This window comes from Brassica oleracea, chromosome C7 (genome assembly GCF_000695525.1).
Source record: "Brassica oleracea var. oleracea cultivar TO1000 chromosome C7, BOL, whole genome shotgun sequence".
Lineage (NCBI taxonomy): Eukaryota > Viridiplantae > Streptophyta > Magnoliopsida > Brassicales > Brassicaceae > Brassica > Brassica oleracea.
The window spans coordinates 2,050,515-2,064,870 of NC_027754.1; the positions used below are offsets into that span (position 1 = coordinate 2,050,515).

Here is a 14,356-nt window from a genome sequence, read left to right on the forward strand (position 1 = left end):
CCATAAACACATGTGGCCGAGGTCCATGACCTAATATGCGTGATATGGTCCACGGCAAGAAAGGTCATGGGACGCCATCATATATTAAGATAGGACTGCAAAGACTAATGAATGTAGCATTGCCAAAGGCAAGAAGAGTTGATGGTCATGTATGAGGTCCATGAGTGTATTTGGCTGCAGAGCCATAGTTCAATGAGATCGTAAAACTCATTACAACAATAATCATTGATCACATCTTGATCTTAGACACTCATGAGACAAGTTATAAACATGTATAGGCGAGATCTATGACTCAACATGAATCGATCAGATTAGAGTGTGGTTGATATACATCCGTGTAGAAAAGATGCACCAGGACATAGACTTATGACTTGAGATTACAAGTTCATGGCACCATGCTCAGCATGTATATTGTCTGTAAGTCTGACCGACCAAATTAAGAGTAGTCGACAGCAAAGATTCACTTATTGACCATGCACACACGATGTCATAAGACATGAGAAAAGACCGGAGAGGTCAAAGTAATCCAGTTACGGTTCAATAATAAACTTGGCCGATTTGTTTACTTCCTACCTGCACGTTCAGGAAGCTCACGCATCAGATGCGTAGGCTGAAGAACTTCCACTGAGGTTCACATCAGGGGGAGTAGTACGTGTTGTACTCTTCTTCCTTCATCATGGTTTTGTCCCACTGGGTTTTCCTGATAAGGTTTTAATGAGGCAACATTATGAGTATTACAATCCCTGAATGGTTATGACATCCAAGAAGGAGTGTTATAAATCAATTGGTGGATGTCCATAACCGGCCCGATCCATAACCGGCCCGATCCATAACCGACCCAAACCCTAGAGAGAGACGGTCCAAACCCTAGAGAGAGAGGCGGCGGCCGCGGCATGGAGAGAGAGGGAAAGTCGGCTAGAGACTTTTCATTCTTCTAGTTTTCCTATTTCATCTATGTTTATGATTTGTAATCTTTCCATTTATGTATTTCCATTTATCTCTCATGTAACCCTTATATAAAGGGATCTCTTATTTATTAATAAAACACAGAAATATTCAGACCTAAAAACTTCGTTTTACGAAATTAATAAATTTTTCTTGTAAAATAGAAAACTTAATGGGTTATGGGTGTTAGTTACTGTGTGCATTACGAAGACATAAGAAACGAAAGAAATATGGATAAAGTTCGGTAAAGAATCTTTAAAAGCATTCAAGATTGGTACTTAATGTCCCGAGTTAAAGTAAAACACAATCAAATATCTAGGAGAAATTTAAAAAAAAAAAAATTTGTTCAACTATGGATTGACTATAGCTTGGATCTCCTCCAATGTCTTCCCTTTGGTTTCAGGCACCACTGCGATGACAAAAACGATGGCTAGTGCGTTGATCACTGCGTAAATGATGAAAGTTCCTGCAAGCAATTTGTTTGTTTGTTTTTTTTTCCATTTTAAGGATTGTCAAGTGAATATTTTCAGACAAAATGTGAATAATATAACATAGTTTTACCATAAGAGCTCCAGGACATGAGGAAGTTGAAAGTGTAAGAAACAGCCCAAGCTCCAAACCAGTTCACCAGCGTCGCCATGCCTCCTGCTACTCCTTTTATGTTTATGGGAAATATCTACAAGTTCAAAATTTATGTTTGGTAAGTAAAAAGATCATTTTCATGTTTCTTGCTAAGGATGTGATTTGTATTTTACCTCAGACATAACAACCCATGGCATTGCTCCCATTCCTGCTGAAAACGATGCTATGTACATCTGCACTCACCAACATATGATCTTAACTATCAATTTGAGTTGGTGTTTTTCACTTAACAATCTAGTTACTTACCATTATACCAACGACAGCTAGGACTGGCACTGCTTCGTGTGCCAGGTCATGAGCCTTGAGATAGAATGAGACCGCTGTGATCAAACATCCTATCACTAACCCTGTTGCAGAAACCTGCCAAAACCTCCTACGAATTAGTTATAATCCTAGTCCTGACTAATCATTTGAAGACAATTTCTTTTACCAATAGCAATGGCTTTCTTCCGGCTCTGTCAACTATTGGTGCATTAAGCGCAGTGATTACCACCTGGTTGTGAACAAAACAAGAGAGAGATTAAGATTATAAGCATTCTATAACAAGGGACTTGTATCGTTAAAATAAGATGGAACCTGAAGAACAGCATATATTATCATCCCAAGTCTTGTGGGGAAACCTGTCACACAAAGATGGCAGATTAAGATACAATACAAGTGAAGCTGTATATTATGGATTCAAGAACCACTTTAAGTTAAAGAACCTGCTTGCTCAAATATAGAGCTTGTGTAGAAACAAATCCCATTGATTCCTCCAAACTGCTGAAACACCATCAATCCAAATGCTATCTGCTCCAACACATCATGCACTTGGTTACTTACCACATATGCAGCGTGACAACAAAGTAATGAAACGTTGGTTATAGTGTTACAAGAACAGAGCGTATGTATCTCCTCTGAAACAAATCCAGCGCCTTGGCTTTTGGAAGCCTTTCCAGGGTTTCAATATAGTCCTGTCAAAGAATGATAAGAAATATGTTTTCAGACCAATAGATGTTTTCTTGATTCAGAAAAAACAAAAAAAATGCAAGATTCAAGAAACCTGAATCTCTGCTGCCTCCTCAGATACATCAGTCTTCTTCCCACGGAGCTTCCTCAGTGCAGCTTCAAACTCTGTATCACGCCTCATCTTTGCCTATAAACACATTGCACCATCCATTAAATCGCCAAGAAAGGGATACATAAGCTTACCATGGTGCTGGTTCTGGTATTACCAGCCATCTTGGAGACTCAGGGATACAAAAGAGGCCTAGAAAGGAGACAGCACATGGGACGAGTCCTGAATCCAAGTTACCAGCTCACATTAACAAATGATTCAGACTTCAAAACTGAGTCCTATTACATAGACTCCTAACCTATTAGTGCTAAGACTCTCCATGTTACCATTGTGCCTATAATGAAGGAAACAGACACTCCAGTGCAAATCAGAATCTGTGGCACAAGATAGCAAACTTTGATCAGAATTATCCTACACACAATCAAAGAGACAAGAACTTTACCTGATTCAATGTGGTTAGAGCCCCTCTGAAGGCTTTAGGTGCAATCTCTGCTATAAAGATTGGTACCTATCATCAACATATCATACACAGAGTATTGTTAAATGTGTACATGGATTAAATGTTTAATAAATTCAATGAGCTAACCACACAGGAGAATGCTCCCATTCCGTATCCTGTGGCAAGTCTTCCTAGATCCAGAGCCACTACTCCCTTTGATTAGGACACACAAGGAGAGATGCATTAGTCAAAGAGCCATGATACCAGCATAGGCATTTTGGTTTTGTATACTGAGTAATACATTTGCAAAGAAGATTGCTAGCCACCCGGCGACACAAAACGCAGATGAAACTCTCATTGCCTAGATACAACAAATCCACAAGTTAGTAGTAACTAGTAAGTAGTCATATATGATCTCACAAAGCCAACTCAGAAGGGATGTTTCAGTTTTTCTCCTGACCCCTTTTCTTCCAATTGAATCAGCTACAGGCCCGCTTGTGATAGCTCCAAACATTGCACCAAAAGTCAGCAAAGAGCCAAATAGTGAAAACTGCAGAATACGAGGTAAGTGTGTAAGCAAAACTTGAATGGCAATTCATAGTAAATCAAAAATAGTTATGTTCACCTCAGCGATTGTCAGAGAAAGATCATTCCTAATTGCAGCTTGAGCAGGTGAGGAGTATCCCGCCTGCATCAAACCCCATTCATCAAAGAGGCACTCTCAGGAATAGAATTAAATCCTGACAAAGCTAGTGAATTTCCATGGATACTTACACAAGAACCAAATGCAAAAGAACCACAAACTGCAACAAATGTGCTAAGATAAACCATCCACGGCTGTTCCTGTTTTGATTCAGCCAAATGCTTCTCCACCAATGGTTCTCTGCTGTCATCACTTGCGTTTGACATCTTCTTGATTATATATATGTATCTTCCTTCTAGGCTCTTTCGTCTCCACAACTACCTCAAAACTGCAAAGAGACGAACCCTGAAGCAAAATTTTAGTAAGAAGGCAGAGGAAATATACAAAAAAGAAACTGGTAAAGAGGAGGACGAGAATGAAAAGATGACAACTACTTTGCAGGTAACAGTGACCTTTTAGGCAAGAAATCTTTTTTGGGTTTATTACCAAAGAGATGAAAGCTGGTTTCTGTCTTTTTCCTGCATTAAATATTAGTGCAGATTAGTTTCTGATATAGCTAATGACGATGTTAACAAAGTTGTGTGTGATGCAACAAAATTGATATATAAACGAATATTCTGTGTAAGCAAAACATCTTCCTGAGATCATGCATATGCTTTTTGGCAAATTCACTTACAAGAAGGTGTACAAATAGAATTGAATACGTCAAGTGTATTCAGACACATGCTAATGGCTGTCGTGACGTGGGGTTGAAAGATACAGACACGTGATGTCTTTTGGCCTCTTGTCAAAAACTTGATCTCAGTTTCTGGATCTGTTGCTCTTGTTTAAAATCAGAGAACTCGTCGGTACTACTTAATGGTTGGTTCTTTCAGAAAAGATTTGTCTTTATAATTTTGGAAATTTAAAGCAAAAACAGATTAGAAGAACTCAAGATAACCCACCAAAATGTGAATTTAATGAAACGGTTGATGTGTTACCTTTTGGTTGGTTAATATATGAATTTGATCTTATGGACCTCCGTGACTTTCGTGTAAAACACGCAAGCGAAAATTAGTAACAGCTGAATGACGGAGATGGATCTTTCCGTTATAGCAGCCAAGTCTTTAATGGCTTCAGAGTTCCATCCTAGATTCCTAGTGAAAGACTCTATAGCTGTCACAAATGGTTTGGCTAGGCCTGCAACTTCGGTTTACCGAGTCAGTTACTTGGTTTTTCGGTTAACCGAAGTTTAAAAATAATTCCGAAATAAACCAAATTACATTTTAATTCGGTTCGGTTATCGGTTAATTTTGGTTTTTAATTTCCTAAAAAATAACTGAAATTTGATTATTATACTTTAAATGATAATTCAGTTTAAATTCAGTATTTTTGGTTAAATTCGGTTAACTTTGCTCGGTTTAATTGAGTATTGGTTAAACTGGTTTAATTTTGGAATAATTTCTTTTACTTTTTGTTATTAAAAAGATTGGTTAACCGTACCGGTAACCAAATTTATTTTCAAATCTTATCGAATTAAGCCTAACCGAGCGTTAACTGAAAACTGGAAAAATCGGTTTGGCTGTTATCCGCAGGGCTAGCTTTGGCTATGTTTCTTTTGTTTAATACTAGGCCTGACATTATATCCGTAACCCGAATTCCGAACCGAACCCGAACCGAAAAACCCGAACCGTATCCAGTCTGAAATGTAAAAAATATCTGAATGGGTCTTGTAAGGTGGTACAAAACATATCCGAACCCGAAGTGTTATTAACCGAACCCGAACGGGTAACCCGAAAAACCGAAAAAAAACCGAAAAATCCGAAAAAATATCCGAAGAAACCGATCTGAATGTCCAAAATAATATACAATATAATTATATGAAACATGAATATATACTTCAAATATTTAATTCATATTTATTTTGATATGTTATATAACAATAAGTATTTAAAATTTAAATAACTACCTTAAATACTTAATTATATATAAATAAATATATATTTCTTATGTTTTAATTTTAAATTTTAGATTTTATTTCGGGTATATCCGAACCGATCCGATATAACTCGAATTTGAATGATATATGATTACTTTATGGGCTCTATGATGTGATACAAAACCGATCCGAACCCAATGTGTTATATCCGAACCCAACCCGTACTTGCAAATTTACTAAAATGAGACCTAGGAGGTGTTATAAAAGAGAACCGAAATCCGAAAAATTATCCGAACGCCAACGGGTACCCGAACGCCCATGCCTATTTAATACTTTAGCATGCCAAGTACGTAGTCTGATCATCAAAATATAAGTGAAACTGAAGCGAGGAACAAGGATTTTGATTCCTTTATACAATTATGATATAGTATGGGATACAACTGAAGAGTGTGAGAGGCCCTGTTTGTTAGGGTTTAACATCTGTAAATGATCTTGATTCTTTCGTTAATGTCTAAAGAATATGAAAGAAATGACGATATATTTTCTGAAAGGAGATACTTTATTCATGAACAAAATTTGATGTGCATAGAAAAACAGAGACCAGGTGCAAGCATATGTAAAGGAAAAAAAAATAAGAAATCTAGAAACTGATGAACATATTGAGATAATCTTTATACATTTTACTGATACTATAATTTTTAAACGATGGCCTTGATGCTACAGATGTGTCTATAGTGTGTAGCAATATGGAACCTCTCTGTTGTTGTCTGAGTTTTATCTGCTGAAATAACTTCTTGGAGAAAAGAGACGGCGAGGGGAGAACATTCCAGAGTACCTCGGTGAAGCAAGACTGTCAATGGAACGGTACTCAGGCATGATGAACCCTTCTCTCTCTTCCCTATTCCAGCTTCTTGATCCACCATTGAACGTCCCATACTTCACTAGCTTACCAAACCCCCATGACTTCTTCTTGCTGGGACTTTTTGGTGCTGTACCATTTATCTTCTGTGTCAGATACTCTCTCACCACTTGCAAGTTCTGCTCCATCACCTCAGCAGGAGGGGATACGAGTGGGTTTCCCTCAACACTCAGCTTCCTCAGCCGTCTCATGCAGCCAATGGACTCAGGTAAGACAGTGATCTTGTTGTAGCTAACATCAAGCTCGATGAGGTTCATTAAGAGGCCAATGGAAGATGGGAGGGCTGTAAGGTACTGGAAGTTCTGGCTGACATTGAGGATCTCGAGGTTGATGAGATTCTCGAGGTCATCTGGGAGAATCATTAGGCAGTTGAGACGAGCATCGAGGGCACGGAGAGAAGTAAGGTGAGTAATGGAGATTGGGAGGCTGATGAGCTTGTTGGAGTTGACAGAGAGCTTCCTTAGATTGGTGAGTTCATATCCAATGGAGTCTGGTAATCTAATGAGTTTGTTGAAGTTTGCATTAAGTTCTTCCAGAGACCTGATCAAACCACAGACAGTGAATCATGTAAGTACATGTTTTATATTTTTGGTTAGGGTGTTGTGAGAATTTTGTGAAAGTAATGGGGTGAAACCTGCAATGCTGGATAGATTTGGGAAGGGAAACAAGAAAGTTGCCGGAGACGTTGAGGGTCTTGAGCTTGGAGAGACAGCCAATGGAATTTGGAAGAGCTTTGAGCTGATTAGAATGAACATCTAATGCTATTAAGTTGAGTAGTCTTGCTGTAAGTGATTCTGGTATGGTCTGTGTTACATTCAATAATGTCCCAAAAATTTATTAAGAAACATGAAAAATGTATAGTCAGAAACAACATATTTCACATATTTTCAGCATTAAAATACATATTGCAAAGGTGCTTATATTTATGCATTGATAAATCCAAGATAAATGTACATGCTTCTAAATATGTACTGAATCAAGCAAGAGAATATAAAATATACATTATATCGTTGCAAAGATGCTGATGATAAGATTCTTGTATGGTCTGTATTATATCCAAAAATACCCAAAGTATTAAGAATCAAACACAACATATTTCACATAATTCCAGCACCAAAAATACATTATAAGTAAGAAAGCCAGAAATTTGGATTATCCATCCTAAAATGAAAGTAATGATTAATGACAATAATGAATAACAAAACAAAAAGGAATAATTACAAAGGTGCTCTTATAATCTGCATGATCCATCCAAGAGAAATGAAGTATATGTTTATGATAGGGTACTATATCAAGCAAGAGAATATAAATATGTAATTCAAATTGTGTGTTTAGATATGAACCTGGAGATAATTGTTGGAGAGATCAAGCTTGCAAATCTGAGCTAGATTGATTGATGGATTTGGGAGAGATTCTAAGGCCATCCCACTCATGTTCACAACTTCTAATCTCTCTTCCTCATTGTTAATGTTGAATGATGGCGATCTAGGTGATGATGGTGACCTAGGTGATGATGACGGTGAAGATGGCGATGATGATAATGGTGATTTCCTAATTTGGTGTTGATCCATCATCATCATCGTCATCATATGTTCCTTGATCGGTGCCTGTGGTTGCTGATGATATGTCTCCTCGCATATCATCTTTATATATTTGTGTGTTTGTCTATATGTTTGTGTATATGGTTGGAGAAGAAGGGAATGATCAAATGATAAGAGAGGTTAGAGCTTATATGGTGTTTGTGTATCTGTACGGAGAGGCTAGCTAGAGTTATGTACGGACGAGAAGTTTTGGTGGCGTTTAAAAAGGAAGATAATCAATTTAAATTAAACAAAATATTTAAAGCCATAAATAAATAGATTATTTAGGTAAGTATAGATTAAAAAGTCAAATACTCCGCAAATCATTCCTATCTTTCTATCAGCAACCTTTTAAATCCTCTTATTCAAATCATTTTGTTGGCATCCTTTGACTAAATCAAAATGATTTCTTCATTATTATTATTCAGAAAAAATACATTGAACGGCATAAAAATCTGTATATTCCAATAAAATTCTACTTGACACATTATCAATTTATATAAGTACGTAGAGCTAATAAGCTTTTTAACTGCAGTTAACAACCAGTCAACTGTGAGTCATGCTGATTGATGAGTAAGTATAAAAATGAAATCCAATCTCTGAGTTTATGTCATCCAAAACACATGTGACGACATCCAAATAGATGGCAAATAAGTGAAACAAAATCTCTGAGCTTGCAACTCCTCCGTTGTCTTCATTCAGAAGGCAGCCAATACAATGGTGTTCAACATAAGGAGAGCTCCTCCAAACCGTCGTATGAGGCGGTGGATGAAGGATATCGCGAAAATCACTTCCAATGCATTTGCCAAAGCATTTTTACCACTTTTATCAGAATGGTTTTGGTCTCAACGCTCCTAATATACAACTCGGACAGCAACATCAGTTTCATTTTGCCTTGGATAAAAACTTGGGAGTCTGAAACTGGTTTCTGGGGATATAAGTTAAGAAGTTGGCTGAGGATAATTCTCTCCTACATGTCCTTAAATCACTATTGCATGGGCATATACGAAATTAAGAATCAAATAATAATAATTTCGATACAAAATTATTTACATATTCGGTATCGATAACAAGATGTTATCAGAAATGAAAGTTCAAAATATTTTTAACCATGAAATTTTCGTAAACAAATCAAACCGTTGAGGGTTTTATTTTGACTCATCGTCCACGAATCCGTCGAAAGAAACCTTCACACCAAACACCGACACGTAAACATGTTCACCGTGCTACGTGTCAACGAAGCGTCATGGATCGAAAGTGTTAAAAGAAACAAGAAAATCTTGAGAGAGCTATGGGAGAATAAAGAGAGATGGAGGCAACGAAAGAGAAGATGGAGAAGGAACAGAACAAGAGGAGAGACGAATCTGCCGTCAAGAATCATGCAGGAAAGGCCGAAGACACGGTCAGAGCGATCGTTCGCGAATCCATAGTTGAAGGCGGAAGCGACGGTAACAGAGACGGAGGTGATAGCGCTCGCAAGCCGGAAGACATTCTTGCTTTCTCAAGAACCGTACGGAAGATCGATTCCTCGCTTGAGTAGTTTTATATATTCTGTTATTTGTACTTTTTGCTTCGATATGTTATTTTCTTCTTTTACTATCAATCAACTAGCAAAATAAATAAAGATGAAACAACTTCGTTCTACACTTGATTGATACACAGAAGTTAAAACTTGTCTTAATATTGGTTGAACTATGAGTAACCTTTCTTGGGTACCTTATCAAGGTTCTGATTGGATTATTACAAATTTTGGTACTATATTCATAAAGTTCCACTCAAATACTTCGAAGTTTTGAGTCAGGTTCAGTTTGGATTAATAAAACCCCGGATTTTGGGTTTTCTAGCTTGGAGGCTTTTGCGTAAGGCCCATTGGGCTTTATACTTCCCACCTCTATGTCCGGTTACTCTTCTTATCTCTTCAAGAAAACTCTAGAACTTGTCTTAAAGATTTATTATAGCTCTCAGCTTCTCTGTCACCTCAGTAGAAGAAAATGTCGATCATTCCAATCAACGATCGCCGGAGTATCTCTCCCGGCGATAGAATCTGGGAGCCATTCGAACTCATGAACACCTTCTTCGACTTCCCCTCACCTTCTCTCCTCCTCCCTCGCCACTTCCCCTCACTCTCTTCACCATCCACCGTCGAAACCCAACTCAACTGGACGGAGACTCCGACTGCTCACGTTTTCAAAGCGTATCTTCCTGGAACGACTCAGGATGAAGCGATCGTGTTCGTGGACGACGAAGGATACCTCCAGATCTGCGCGGGAGACAACAAGTTCATGAGCAGATTCAAGCTTCCCGACAACGCCCTGAAGGATCAGGTGACGGCGTGGATGGAGGAGGATGCGTTCCTCGTCGTGTTCGTCGCGAAAGATGGTACTTTTTCCCAGACGCCGCCGGAGATCGAGGATAATCGCAATGTGAGAGTCGTGGAGATCACCGGCGATGATGATTAAATTAAGTCTGGGGACTTTTGATACCTGTGTACTAAAATTAAAATAAACAGAGTAATCATGTATTTAGGTTTGTGATCGGAAGTCCTTTGTGAGCTTGTGTGAAGTTTCTTGTCTTATAAACGAATCTGTGTCGTTTTACTGAATTGGAAAAAAAAGAAAAGCATGTATAATAGAGAAAATTTGGAAGGAACAAATGTCTACCAAAATAGCTTATCATCAAATAAGAAGTAGCGGAAAAGAACATTATTTGAGAACGATATATATGATCTAAGTTCTTTCCTATAAGGTTTGGTAAATTTAGAATTAACATTTAAGGAAATTTTGTTTTGATGAGCTGAAAACTTACCTGAATTATCTTTTCTTTTGCAAAAGGCCAAAAACAAATGAAAAAGTGGATGAGCCAGTACAATTTTCTTACAAATCATAAAATAGCTACATCTTGTAATTGGTATGCAGTTGATCATAAGAAAATGTCAGTACACATCAAAATATTAAACTGGTCGGTTTTCAGAAGATACAATTTTGTTACAAATCATAAAATGTAAATTTTTTTCTGAAGTTTTAGAATGTTGTTCATTGTCTATCTATCAAAGATGTAGTATCATCTATTGATTCAGTGTCAAGCAAAAAGCTACATCTTGTAATTGTTATGCAGTTGATCATAAATAAATGATAATATATGATGATATAATTGATAATTTGAATAAGGTTAAAAATCGATAAATTATACAAAAAAACTATTATTAGGAATTATATATTATAAAAAAATTATATAATTATAATAATTAATATATAATATTATATATTTTTAAAATAAAGTATATCTCTATAATATTATTTGAGAAGTCAATTTCCTATGTGTCGCTCTCACGTTAACTCTCACGATGGTTGATTACACTGATACCCTTAAAGAATTAAAAGTATTACATTTAAAATACTATTATTTTTTTTTTATTTAGTTTCCTTTTTAAAATTTTCCAAAAACATATACATATAATAATTTTTTTTTTATAAAGTTAAAAAAAACGAATTGAAAAATGAAAATATATGTATATATAATATGATTTCATAAAAAAGTAAAGTTCACAAAATAGTAATATTACATTTAAAAAATATTTTTAAATAACATAAAGTATACTTTTGAAGTAATAAAATACTTTCTATATATGTATATTTTCTTATATGGAAAATATAAATTTGTATATAATGTGATTTCATTAAAAAACAATTTACACTGATAATCTTGATATTAGAAAAAAAAATATTATTTCTTTTAAAACATAATTTCAAACAATACAAAACATTCAAAGTAATATAAATATTTTTATATATCTATCTATTTTCTTAGATGATTACATAAAATAACTAAGCAACATAAACTTATATATGTTTAATTGACTAAAAATAGTTTATAATTAATATTATTGAAATGTTTTATTTATTTTTAATATATTTAGTTGACTATAATATCTTTCAATTACCGGAAAAAAATATCGATAAATTATATTTTACTTATATAATATTATTTTCAAATACAATCACAATTTGTTTACTGCTTATTTTTAAGAGATATTAAAAAACACTAAAAATAAATTTTAAACATAAACATAGTTTGATAAAATAGTTACAAAATAGTTTCATAAGGTAGATATATTATATTTTATCATTATTAAAGTTATTTGTTTTCTTAATATTAAATTTGCTTTTGAATTTTATGTTTTTATGTTTGTGGAACTTAATAGAACCATAATCAAAATACCAAAGCAAATCCGAATTCTCATTTTTAAAATTATTTAAAATAAATTTCAGTTTCCATTCAATAAATCAAATGCATAAAGTTATTTAGAATTTAAAAAAATATTTTAATTATTGTAAATATTGATATGTGTTCATGAGCTTCCAAAAATGTATCAGCTACTTATGCATGTAACTTCCTACGTATCGCTTTAGTTTCTAATGTTTATTTAAAAACATCAACATATAATTTGATAATTATCGTGAAAATACATGCACATTTAGACGATAAATAAAATTGATTTGATTTGACTTGATTTAATTATAATAAAAAATAATTATATATCAAGATTTAAATAATTATTATTTTGTAAATGATTGTATCCGCGCATATGAGCACCGGAAAATCATCTGGTTAGTATAGTTTGCAAATCTTTATACTGGTTAAATAACATTTTAAATATTTGATTATAAGTTACGTTGAATTAGGGTAATAAATACATATAATGAATCTAATAATCTAAGATATAAGTAAATATTTTAAATAAACAAAGTTAATTTTAATATTATATAATATTTTTTTTGAAAATAATCGTAATTTTAATTTATACATAACTAAATAATTTTTAAAAAATTATAATGTATGAATAATTGTATTCAAATATTAAGCATAAAATTATTTCAAAACAATATACTATTAGAAAATGAGATTTATAAGAATTACTTGGGACTATTGAAGCCGACCCACCCACGTCGGTGGTTCTATTCGCAAGACCGTGAACACTTGTATTTTGTTTACCGGAGACATCTAAAGCGTTCCACAACAATTCGAATCCGAACCGGAGCTGGAATCGGATTTCATCTGTGGTTTTGTCGGGGAGTGAAGAATGATCAAGAGAAGAGTGGATTCAAAGGATTGATCCGAGCAATCATGTGGTTCTCCTTCTTAAGACCCAGAGATCGATTCTCCTTGGTCGAACTCAGGTTTACCTTTTCGACTGATCAGGGTCGATCCCGCAACAAGTTTCATTTTCTGATGTATCTCTCTCTGTGTTGTCTTGTTCCAATCCTGACTAAGATCACCAATGGTGTGCGCGAGTCTTCAGCGATCATGTGTATAAAAATTGTGTTTGGTTGAGAGGTTGTAATTAGAATTGGCTGTTTGCAGTTATTTTGTTAGGGAAGGTGAATCTTTGATGCCATCAAAGACTATTTAAGTTCACCTTCCCCAGTTTCATTCAGGGGTCAACCTTATCGAAATTGTGAGGAACAGTATTAGTTCGTTTATTCCACCAGAGGACGAAGCAGAAGTTTTTAAATTTTGTTTATTGATCCAAGGGTCTAGCTACCTTCAATGACTTGTTTTCTGAATTTCATTGAGATCTTGTGTCGACAGTAAGCAGAAGAATTGAAACTTTTGTTGTTGTTGTGTAGGCATCTGACGGACCAGTTGAGGAAAATTCAGATAGTGAACGATACCAATAAGGTCAGTGGCATAAGATCCTTTCATTTTAAGCAACTTTGGCTTGGTGTTACGGTTTTGCTTTTGTTACGATTTGATCTCTGTTTACCATTTTTGAAGGACTTTGTTGTCGAGGCACTGAGATCAATCGCGGAGATACTAACCTATGGCGATCAGCATGATCCCTCATTCTTTGAGTCAGTCTTATCAGTCAACCCCCTTAATTTCCTAATGTGGCATATGCTCATATTTCGCAAATCCGTTGCAGGTTTTTTATGGAGAAGCAAGTCATGGGAGAGTTTGTACGTATCTTGAGGGTTAGCAAAACAGTAGCAGTTTCTGTTCAGTTGTTGCAAACCATGAGTATTATGATCCAGAACCTCAAAAGTGAACAAGCCATCTGTGAGTTCTTCAGATGCTATATATCTGTCTTTGAGAATCTTTATGATTAGAGTCTGTTGATGGTCTTCTTTTGAAACTCCTTGCAGACTATTTGTTCAGTAACGAATATGTAAACTATTTGATAACATATACATTTGACTTCCAACATGAAGAGCT

At 35.2% G+C, this 14,356-nt stretch overlaps 5 protein-coding genes across 9 annotated transcripts in view; 3 read left to right on the top strand and 2 right to left on the bottom strand.

The window, feature by feature from the left end:
* Positions 1 to 1,160: 1,160 nt before the first annotated feature.
* Positions 1,161 to 4,630, bottom strand: LOC106302108 (sugar transporter ERD6-like 7). Of its 5 annotated transcripts, none has more exons than XM_013738628.1 (19): positions 4,403 to 4,630; positions 4,179 to 4,244; positions 3,858 to 4,054; positions 3,709 to 3,771; positions 3,544 to 3,633; positions 3,385 to 3,444; positions 3,231 to 3,296; positions 3,087 to 3,152; positions 2,943 to 3,018; positions 2,802 to 2,866; positions 2,630 to 2,722; positions 2,460 to 2,540; positions 2,292 to 2,376; positions 2,164 to 2,207; positions 2,018 to 2,080; positions 1,834 to 1,947; positions 1,701 to 1,760; positions 1,507 to 1,621; positions 1,161 to 1,411 (listed from the first exon to the last, which is right to left on the bottom strand). In XM_013738628.1, exons 3-19 carry the CDS (start codon positions 3,990 to 3,992, stop codon positions 1,296 to 1,298), a joined length of 1,392 nt encoding a protein of 463 aa, XP_013594082.1. In that variant the 5' UTR covers positions 3,993 to 4,054; positions 4,179 to 4,244; positions 4,403 to 4,630; the 3' UTR covers positions 1,161 to 1,295. The 5 variants fall into 5 exon arrangements, with proteins under 5 accessions (XP_013594082.1, XP_013594081.1, XP_013594083.1 ...); XM_013738627.1 differs by having other exon boundaries at positions 3,858 to 4,071; XM_013738629.1 differs by lacking the exon at positions 4,403 to 4,630 and having other exon boundaries at positions 4,179 to 4,365.
* Positions 4,631 to 6,257: 1,627 nt separating this feature from the next.
* LOC106304718 (plant intracellular Ras-group-related LRR protein 6) lies at positions 6,258 to 8,307 on the bottom strand. Its single transcript, XM_013741113.1, has 3 exons — positions 7,907 to 8,307; positions 7,198 to 7,367; positions 6,258 to 7,103 (listed from the first exon to the last, which is right to left on the bottom strand). Exons 1-3 carry the CDS (start codon positions 8,204 to 8,206, stop codon positions 6,419 to 6,421), a joined length of 1,155 nt encoding a protein of 384 aa, XP_013596567.1. The 5' UTR covers positions 8,207 to 8,307; the 3' UTR covers positions 6,258 to 6,418.
* Positions 8,308 to 9,430: 1,123 nt separating this feature from the next.
* On the top strand, positions 9,431 to 9,683 carry LOC106305654. Its single transcript, XM_013742003.1, has one exon. The coding sequence runs from the start codon at positions 9,453 to 9,455 to the stop codon at positions 9,681 to 9,683; it is 231 nt and encodes a 76-aa protein (XP_013597457.1). The 5' UTR covers positions 9,431 to 9,452.
* A 388-nt stretch (positions 9,684 to 10,071) lies between these two features.
* Positions 10,072 to 10,846, top strand: LOC106303615 (18.5 kDa class IV heat shock protein). The gene has a single exon (XM_013739903.1). It carries the CDS (start codon positions 10,135 to 10,137, stop codon positions 10,600 to 10,602), a length of 468 nt encoding a protein of 155 aa, XP_013595357.1. The 5' UTR covers positions 10,072 to 10,134; the 3' UTR covers positions 10,603 to 10,846.
* Positions 10,847 to 13,074: 2,228 nt separating this feature from the next.
* Positions 13,075 to 14,356, top strand: part of LOC106306427 — a 5,298-nt gene continuing 4,016 nt past the window's right edge. Inside the window, exons 1-5 of the mRNA XM_013743045.1 lie at positions 13,075 to 13,320; positions 13,771 to 13,822; positions 13,919 to 13,995; positions 14,067 to 14,200; positions 14,287 to 14,326. Coding sequence (XP_013598499.1) covers positions 13,268 to 13,320; positions 13,771 to 13,822; positions 13,919 to 13,995; positions 14,067 to 14,200; positions 14,287 to 14,326 — 356 coding nt within the window. The 5' untranslated portion in view covers positions 13,075 to 13,267. The remainder of the gene's footprint in view (positions 13,321 to 13,770; positions 13,823 to 13,918; positions 13,996 to 14,066; positions 14,201 to 14,286; positions 14,327 to 14,356) is intronic.